The following is a 9990-nucleotide window of genomic DNA, read 5'->3' on the forward strand; positions in this document are numbered from 1 at the left end:
GCAGAGGGCAGACCGGAGGCAGAGCGAATCACGGAGCAGCTGAAGGAGCTGGAGGAGGCGTGGGCCCGGCTGCAGGACGAGATGGCCAAGCGCAGGGAGAGGCTGAGCGGCTCCAGCTTGGCCCAGCACTACTACAACGACGCGGATGAGGCGGAAGCATGGATAGGGGAGCAGGAGCTGTACATGATCGCGGATGAAAAGGCCAAGGTGAGGAGCGGAGCGCGACAGACAAGCGGGCAGGCTAACTGCAGATGTTTAAAACAGATCTTATTATCTGAATCAAAACAAGGCATATCATCCTGTGCAAACGTCAAGTGGCACTGCATTCATTACCATGATTACATGGTTTGGGCTTTCTTAAATTAAGTTGACATGCTTTTTAAAAGTGGCACCCTCTATTGAGAGCTCATTTGGAGTGTTTTATTTTGCTTTGATGTGAAGTCTTCGTCCTCCTCCTCCTCTTCTTCCTCCGTCTCTCCAGGATGAGCAGAGTGCCATGTTGATGCTAAAGCGCCACGTGATCCTCAAGCAAGCAGTGGACGACTATGCCGACTCCATTCAGAAGCTGGCTGACCGTGCCCAAAAAATGTTTGCCGAGGACCATCCTGATGGGTTTGTGCCTTTATAGTTTGATGTAAACACTGAAAGAATTACATCTGAGGATGCTAATTCACTCATGTTGTCCCAGTCAGTCATGGTTTAGGGTGATAAGAGACACAAGTGTGATAATTCCTGTTTTCCTAATCACACGCCTTATCTAGAGTAAACCCAAATCCAATCTCTTCGCCATTTTCTCATTTTCTCCATCCTCCCTGCATCTCATTTCCTTGCTTCCTCTCCTTTCACCTTGTCTGCAGCGAGGAGATCATCAGGCGACAGGGCCAGGTGGATAAGCAGTACGCAGGGCTGAGGGAGCTGGCAGAGGACCGCAGGAAGAAGCTGGACCACACTTACCACCACTTCCTGCTGAGCCGAGAGGTGGAGGACCTGGAGCACTGGATCGCAGAGAGAGACGTGGTGGCTTCCTCTCAGGAGATGGGCCAGGACCTGGACCACGTCACGGTATTACTCACACAAAAAACATGCACAGATGTGATCATACAAAATATGAACATTATAGCATATGCAGATAAACTTAGAGAGACTTGCTCTGTGTCAACAGACAAGAAACTTTATGGCTCATATTTCACCAAAATTTGCTTTTTATCATCTTAAAAACATAGACAATCTGTGACCATTTATCTCTCTAAGTGACACAGAGCCAAATGCCTTTTATTATTCAATTTTTATCATTTTTATTTATTTTTTTCTTGTCTGCCTTAGTCTGTTTACATTTGTCTTGTTGTCAGCTCTGTAAAGTATTTTTTTTATTGCACTAACCTGTTTGAAAGGTGCTATAAAGTTTGACTGATTGATGTAGTAGAGATTCTCTAATTCACAAAATGCTGCATGTGACCATTTTTTAAGTGACAAACCATGTTATCTATTTTTGGAGCTGTTTTAGATGAATGATGAGATGTTCATGGACTGGGAATTTCTACATCTACAAATAAACAAAAATCAAAACTAAGGAGCAAATGATAGAAATGTCTCATAAACAAGAGAAAAGCAATCAGATAGTTTCCCTATAATCTATTATACAATGTTTTTTATGCTTTTGCTTCTTTTAGTATAATGATTACAGACCATCTGTTTTAATAAATAAATGCAGTTTACAGTGGCCCTGTCCCGGACTAAGAATTTTCATCGTCTAATCTGATTTGTCAAGTCTTGCCTATCGTCAGCTGATAATTCAGATATGTTTTTATTTTGCTTATTGATCCATATTCTACTTTGAGACAATTTCAGTTATTTCCACACCAGACAAAAGAGCTTAAGCACCAAAATAAACAATTTATCTTAATGATTTGGCATAAGAATATATTTTATAATACAATGTATTCCAAGAGGCCTAAACGTGTGGCTACAAAAAAACTGATTTTGTCAATGCAAGGACAACAAAGGCTTTTAAGTCCCAGACAGTCTCTTTACGTTCCTTTTTAAATGGACCACCTTTGTGTTTTCTCAGTGTTGCATACAAAACATTGCAAACTGTGCCCACATTTCCCTTAAATGGCCCATAAAATAGCTTAAAAATTCTATATTTATTTTGCTTTTGTCAGTGCTACTATTAGACATACATGTCATTTTGATTATACAACAGGAAAAGAGCAGGACAATATACCAGCATACACGATGAAAAAAAGAAATAAATAAAAAAGGATGTATTCCATCCAGTGCTGTTTGTTGTGTGTCTGGGGTGCGTGTGTAGGTGTGTGTTTGTAGGTGCTGCAGCTGCGCTGTCCGCAGGACTGAAAGGGAGTGGAAGAGATCAATAGACAGACAGACAAAACACATCACTAAGTAACTGTAGTTTGGTTGAGATGAGACAGAGAGAGAGATATTCAAGCAGCTAGCAGCAAAAGTCTGATTCTACGTGCCTCGCTCACTGATTTTCACAAATATTTAGAGCTCTGTAACCTCCATGTTCTTACGTGAGCGCTCTTCTTTATACATATATAACAAAATAGTCTATACATCATGATTTATTGGGAGAAACCAAGGACTCTATGTAAAATCAGACATCCAGATCCCTTTTATAGCCCAGATAGAAATATCTTTTTTTCTGGTACCACATTTTCTTGCAATTGTGAAGATTTGACTGTGACATTGGCAGTCGAATCAGGCTCCTATCAGGGGTCACCTCTAATTTGAAGATATCAATTTTTTTTGGGCACTTAATTAAAAAATTGGCTTTCTCTTGTTACCATATGGGCCCCCCATCTTGAACATTATCCCGTGCAGCTTTGAAACTACATTAAATTCCTACTTCCACATAAAAAAAAGATTCTTATGTTACCTATTTTCAAAGAAAAATAAAACATATCTATCTCTTCTCTTCAGCTTCTGAGGGATAAGTTCAGAGAGTTTGCCCGCGAGACGGGAATGGTGGGTCAGGAACGAGTGGATTTGGTCAACGAAACGATAGACGAGCTGATCGAAGCCGGCCACACGGAGGCAGCCACCATGGCAGAGTGGAAGGACACCATCAATGAGAGCTGGGCTGATCTGCTGGAGCTCATCGACACTCGTGCTCAGCTCCTCACTACATCCTACGAACTGCTCAAGTAAGAACAACAGTATTGATGCACCAGAAAGACAAACATTTATCTGGACTGATGCTATTTAGAGTTCATGTCTAACCCTGTAATCCAACAAAATGTGTCCAAATAAGTCGATTATTGTAAGTAGGATGACAAATGTGATGATAATACGCACAAAGAGGCTGAGAGATCAATTCTTTTATTTAAGGTACTTTGATGATGGGAAGGAGCTCGTGGTTCAGATCCACGAGAAGCAGAAAGAGCTGCCTGAAGACGTTGGAGAGGACTTCAGCAAAGCTGAGTCCTTCCACAGAATGCACGCTGCCTTTGAGAGAGACATCACCGCTCTAGGCAAACAGGTACAACACAGGGGATCAGCCCTTTTGCTCTGAGGGAACACAGCGGGCGGCGGCCGAGAGGCAGACTTTGATGATTCACATCTAGAGGGAGGAGAGAGTGCTGCAATATTTGGGGTGAACCATGAAAACTTGTATCAAAGGGTGAGAAGCTGTAAACGGTGGTCCGGTGGGGGGATTCTTACATTTGTATCAGCCTCTTAATCCCATAGCTCTGAGATTGATGAGATTTAAAAAATTGAAGCTGCAGTAATCAATATTTCTGTATCAACAATGGTTCAAAATAATAAATGTAATGTGAGTGTTAATCTTGTTTAGGGAATCATCTATCACTCTGCTGCTTACTTCAGCTCTATTATCTAAATATCCTTGACAAACGCTTGTGTAAGTTACATATTTGACCATGATTGACCTCCAAACTGGATTAATGTAACAAAATCCTGCTCATACATACAAATCTTACACTCAGATTTCCTTTTTTGCTTTTTATTTATATAAACACTAAGACACAACATAGAGCACCTTTTTCTTAAAAATTGGCACAAACGTCCACTTGAACTCATTGGTAAACTGATTAGATTTTGGTGGCCCTGGTCAAAGTCACTGTGACCTTGCGTCCATCTCATTCTCGAGAACACAACGTGTCTGGAACGCCTTGATGGCAATTCCTCAAATTTGGTGCAAATGTCGTCTTGGACTCAAAAATAAACTAATTAGAATTTGGTGGACAAAGGTCGCTTCAACATCATAAAATATGCTTTTGGATTTAACTCAATAATTCACACACTAAACTTCACACACATATGTCAAATAGGATAAAATTATGAATTGATGACATTTTATACCAAAAAGGTTAACATCGGTCAACCTTACTGTGTCATCATAATGTTCTGCAAAAACACTTTTCTTGTCATTACTCAGCGTCATATCTTAGGAGCAGAGAGGGAGACATTTGGTCAGAACTGGTAACATTAATCTTTGGTGCCCACCTTGAAACTGTGCTAACTGTATCGATCAACTGTGCTAATGGGGTGAAGATGTGTGTCGATGTTAACTATGAGTTCAACTTAAATGGTTCACTTAGCCAAACAACCACAAAGCAGCAATTCTCGTTTATCTCATGCCTGGCCCAAACACTGTTCCATATCAAACACTGATGTAAGGTTACAATAAGTAAAACACAATTTTTGAATGCAGGTAGACTTTAATTTTTTTGATTTACTTCAATGATTTGACCTTTCTTGATTTTCTTTTTCCTCTAGGTTCAACAGTACCAGGAGACTGCTTCACGGCTTCATGCCCAGTATGCAGGGAGCCAAGCGGATGCCATCCAGGCCTCAGAGCGGGAGGTGGTGGAAGCCTGGAAGGGCCTGCTGGACGCCTGCGACGGCCGCAGGGCGCAACTGGTGGACACGGCTGAAAAGTTCCGCTTTTTCACCATGGTGCGAGACCTGATGGCTTGGATGGAGAGCACCATCCAGCAGATTGAGACTCAGGAGAAACCCAGGTGAGCAAGCCTTGAGTGTTTAAGTTTAGATTTTCAGTCCAGAAAATTTTGACTTGATATTAGCACTGATTCAGACAGATGAAAAACAAACCTGAAACGTTGCCCTTTGAGTTTTTGAGTTTTGCGGTTTATTCACATCAGTAATACTACTCAATTTAAATTTGGACATTCACTTTTTTTGTGGGTATAGATGAATAAAAGACATCTCCTAACACAGAGCTTACATGAGTTTTAAGTATTATTTCTATATGTATAATTCATTTTTTATGCTGGCCAGGTAGAAACAATAAAATGTCTACTCAGTAATAAGATGTGAGCTAAAATAATTAATAATTAATAAAATAGTCAAATTATTAACATTGATTTCTGCCAATTCCAAAGGGTGTTTTCTCCTATTTTCCCAAGGAGAGTATCTTTACTTTTTATTCACATCAATTTCAATAGTCAGTTTAAATATGAACATGTCATTTTTGTGGGCAAGAAGGATAAAAACAGCCCTCAACACAGAGCTTAACTGAGTTAAATGAGGTTTCTAAGGAGAATTACTAGATGTGTATATACATAATTCATATTCTATGCTGGTCTGAAAGAGAAAAAGAAAGTCTACAAAGTAATAAGATTCAAAGTCAAGTAAATTATTTATTAAAAGTGGGAAATTATCAACATTTCTTCCATTTCCAAAGGCTGTTTTCTTTTATTTTCTAAAAGGTGATATGAATCAGACACCTGAAACCTTGCCTTTGAGTGTTTGTGTTTTGAATTTATGAATATCATGAGTCAATCGAAAAAAATGTTAGTATGAATATTCTCAACTAAGTCTTAGAATATAGGCTCAAATAAAATCAATGAATTAAAACTATATATTTCATATGAAGGTGGGTGGCTCTGTGATGCAGTGGTTAGCACTGACGCCTCACAGTAAGTGGGTTACTCTGTTTGCATGCTCTCCCCAGGTTCACTGGCTTCCTCCCATGGTCTGAATACATGCAGGTTAGGCTAATTGGTGACTCTAAAATTGCCCGAAGGTGTGAATTTGTCTGTCTCTGTCTCAGCCCTGTGATAGTCTGGCGACCCGTCTGGGGGTTACCCGCCTGTCGCTCAGCGTCAGCTGGGATAGCCTCCAGCCCCAGGCAACCTGCAAAGGATAAGCAGTTACCAATAATGAATGAATTAATGAATTTCATATTATTCATTGTATAATTAAATCGATAAACACACATTTTAAAACAGATTTTAATTTGTTATGATAGGCATTGCTCTCAGTAGTTGGTCCCAGTTGGTCTAAATTGGTTTCCTTATTTTAACCACATGTGATATGGAAGTCATAATAACTTTAATGAAGAATAATCAGGTGATTAAAGGCAGTATGCAATTTTTATTTTTGTTTCATTACAGAAAAAAACTATAATTCACCCTAAAATCAATTTGCACACAAGCAGAAATTCTAAATAAACATTTTTTTTTGCCTTTCTGTTTTTTCACTAATACCTTGCTAATTTTTGGGTCACTTGTTCTTTTGTTGCTCATTGCCTTTTGCCCATGTTTCTAAGGGGTTAAAAAGCAAAATCCAGTTTTTGCTTCCCCTTCATTCCTTGTTTTGTGCCTTGTTTTTTTTCTCTTCCTTCCTTCCATCTTCCCCTCCTCATGTCCTTTCCTATTTTGCAGTAAGTAACAAAGATGTGTTGGGGACATGTAGTGGAGTAAAAGTACATTTTATTTAGAAAATGTAGTGGAGCAAAAGTGAAAGTTGACAGAAATATACAATCTCAAGTAAGGTACAGGTACTCCCAAAAGTACTGTCATGAAGTATTCAGTCATTTTCTGTAACTGTCATGAAGTATTATTCTCACATTTCACCACTGCCTGTATTAGACAGAGGACAGCTGCGAGAAGTTGGTCATGGCTGTTGCAGTTCCCGTCCCTACCAACAGAGGTAGATGCACTTCATGCATTACATCTTATCACTTTATATCTTTCCTCCTCTTCATCAGGGATGTCTCATCTGTGGAGCTCCTGCAGAAGTACCACCAGGGGATCCGCTCCGAGATCGAGGCCAGGGGAGCAAAATTCACTGACTGCATAGACCTCGGCAAAGCCCTGCTGACACGCAAGCACCGAGACTCTGCTGAGGTAAGGCTTCAGCAGCAGAGACAGCTTCTTTTCATCCTCAGCTGGGCCTCAAATTGCTGCTTTCATTAGATTTAATTACTTTTCTGGGAGTGATTGTTCTTGTCTGGCACAATGGAACCAATTGGATTGCCACGAAAGAAAAATTTCCACTCATCTTACACTCATCAGGGAGACTATAAAGCAAACACTAATTAGAAATGGAAAAGCCAAAAGAATTTAAATGAGCAATTGACCCCGGCCTGAATTTTACGTGCGGTTAATTACTTCACAATACTAATTCTTGGAGGATAATAGCCGCTCTTGGAGCTGAGATGTTTAATAATGCTGATATGTAACTGCGACTGTTATAACTGCTTGTGTCAGATCAAAGAGAAGCTGGTCCAGCTGATGGAGAAAAGGAAGGAGATGATGTTCAAGTGGGACGACAGATGGGACTGGCTTAGACTCTGTGAGTAAAACCACGATAACCCTCAACCCCTAAAATAAAAATCCTTTACATTATTCCTTTCACAAATATGCCAATGACTAACTGATGATAAAACTTATATATGTGCTCTTTTAATCTTCCCTATTCAGCATCAAAGATTTAAGTCTAGATAGAAATTGCTACTTTATAAAAAATTGACAACCACAGTTAAAGCTGACTGTAATATTTCTGAAAATGTCCTCAGTTTCAAAGATATCCTCCATGTCTCAACATGTTTTCATTTTCCAGAGAATGTCCTCCTCCATTTCTAAAATTTTTCTCGTTTTAAATAAAAATTATTTACTTTTAAAAATGCCCTCACTTCCTAAAATCTCCAAATTTCATTCAAAATGTTTTTAGTTTCCAAAATATTTACACATTCGAAAAATGTCCTTTTACCTTGTCTTTATTTTATAAACTTTCTGAAAGTTGTCCTATTAAAAAAACCTTTGTAAAAATAGCCCCACTCCCCTGATAAAAATGTCCTACTGTCCTAAAAAATGCTCTAAAGAAAAGCATGACAAAAATGTCTCTATTCTGTAAAAATCATCTTCTAAAAATATGCTTGTGTCCTTTCCACTTTGTAAACTTTCCAAAATCCTTTCTAAAAATGCCCAACCCAGGGGCAAAATGTCCTTCATTTACAATATACAGAAATTTTAAAAATGTCTTAGTGTCCTTGTCCTTTGTAAACACATATGTTTTTCCCCTCAAAATTCCTCTGCCCTTACAAAAATGTCCAACATTTCTAAAACATGTCTTCACTTCGTAAATTTTCGACATCCTTGTTAAAAGAAAAAAAGAATCTCCAAAAAGGCCACTTGCTTTACAAAAATGTCCTTATTTTCTAAAAGTTGTAGTCTTTCCAAAAATATCTCTTTAAAAAAAAAAAAAAAAACCTTCCTTAAAATATCTCCTCCCTTGCAAGAATGTCATTCTAAATACAATACAATACATTTCTAAAACTTGTTTCTTTTTGTAAACTTTTCAAAAATGAACTTGTTTTAAAAATGGAAAATAGTCTTGACTATAAAAAGTATTCATGTATTCATGTAACTTTATGAACAGCAGAGTTCAAATAATGGCCAGCGTACATAATGACCACTGTCTTTGTTGTCTCCAGTGCTGGAGGTGTGTCAGTTTGCACGGGACGCCTCAGTGGCTGAGGCCTGGCTGATCGCTCAGGAACCCTACGTGTCCAGTAGAGACCTGGGTCACACTGTAGATGAGGTTGAGAAACTCCTCAAGAGGCACGAGGCCTTCGAGAAATCCACCGCCACCTGGGAAGAGCGTTTCTCTGCATTGGAGCGCCTCACTACGGTATGGGGGAAAAAAAAAAAGAATTATTAAAGTTGAAAAACTTAAAATAAACACCATGGTCTTGGCAGAAAAATTACTTGGGAAAAAATCTTATCTGCAGGCTTATACATCAACTTTGAACAAAATGAATTAGCTCATAAAGGTCGAAGAGGATGGCAGTAATGTGTCGTAACATGTTGGATTAAACAGCGGATAAGGTACTGATTCCACTTCACTCGTGTTGCAGCTGGAGTTGTTGGAGCTCAGGAATCAGCAACAAGAGATGGAGCAGTTCATTAAAGAGGAGCAACGTTCAGACAAAGAGAGCAGGTATGCACACTCCCACACACATGCAGATCTTTATACGGTACACCAGCAGTTCTCAAACTTTTTATAATGGACATGCCATATTAGAGTGTTTTTGGCCATTTTTGTAATATTGTATGCTATGGCTTGTCTTGGCATGCTATTTTATGCTGTTTTGAGATGTTTTCAGCTGTTTTTAGTACATGTCATTTTTTTGAACATGCCCTTTTTTGATTTTTTTTCATACTATAGCCTTGCCTTTTCGGTCAATTTTTCAACATGCCGTATTTTGGGTTTTTTGGCTGTTTTTGCAGCATTCTGTGCAATGGCGCGCCTCGGCAGGTTAATCTATGCTGTTTTGAAGTGTTTTCGGCTTTTTTTAGGACATGTCATATTTTGACATTTTTGCCATACTATAGCCTTGCCTTTTCGGTCAATTTTTCAACATGCCTTATTATGGTGTTTTTGGCCGTTTTTGCAGCATTTTTTGTAATGGCGCATCTCGGCAGTGTATTCTATGCTACTTTGAAGTGTTTTCAGCTGTTTTTGGGACATGTCATATTTCAACATTTTTGCCATACTATAGCCTTGCCTTTTCGGTCAATTTTTCAACATGCTGTATTTTGTTTTTTTTGGCTGTTTTTGCAGGGTTCTATGCAATTGCGCATCTCGGCACGCTATTTTATGCTGTTTTGAAGTGTTTTCAGCTGTTTTTAGGACGTGTCATATTTTGACATTTTTGCCATACTATAGCCTTGCCTTTTCGGTCAATTTTTCAACATG

General features: G+C 38.9%; 1 protein-coding gene across 1 annotated transcript; it reads left to right on the plus strand.

Annotated features, from left to right (window-relative positions):
* Positions 1-6: 6 nt before the first annotated feature.
* On the plus strand, positions 7-9268 carry LOC121965009 (spectrin beta chain, erythrocytic-like; the record flags this gene model as incomplete). Its single annotated transcript, XM_042515173.1, has 10 exons — positions 7-207; positions 482-612; positions 858-1062; positions 2944-3167; positions 3352-3502; positions 4762-5006; positions 6998-7136; positions 7500-7584; positions 8726-8922; positions 9149-9268. Coding segments are annotated over exons 1-10 (1623 nt in total), but the record flags the coding sequence as incomplete, so codon positions are not given.
* Positions 9269-9990: the final 722 nt, after the last annotated feature.

Source organism: Plectropomus leopardus, unplaced genomic scaffold (genome assembly GCF_008729295.1).
Source record: "Plectropomus leopardus isolate mb unplaced genomic scaffold, YSFRI_Pleo_2.0 unplaced_scaffold18189, whole genome shotgun sequence".
In the NCBI taxonomy this organism is placed as follows: domain Eukaryota; kingdom Metazoa; phylum Chordata; class Actinopteri; order Perciformes; family Serranidae; genus Plectropomus; species Plectropomus leopardus.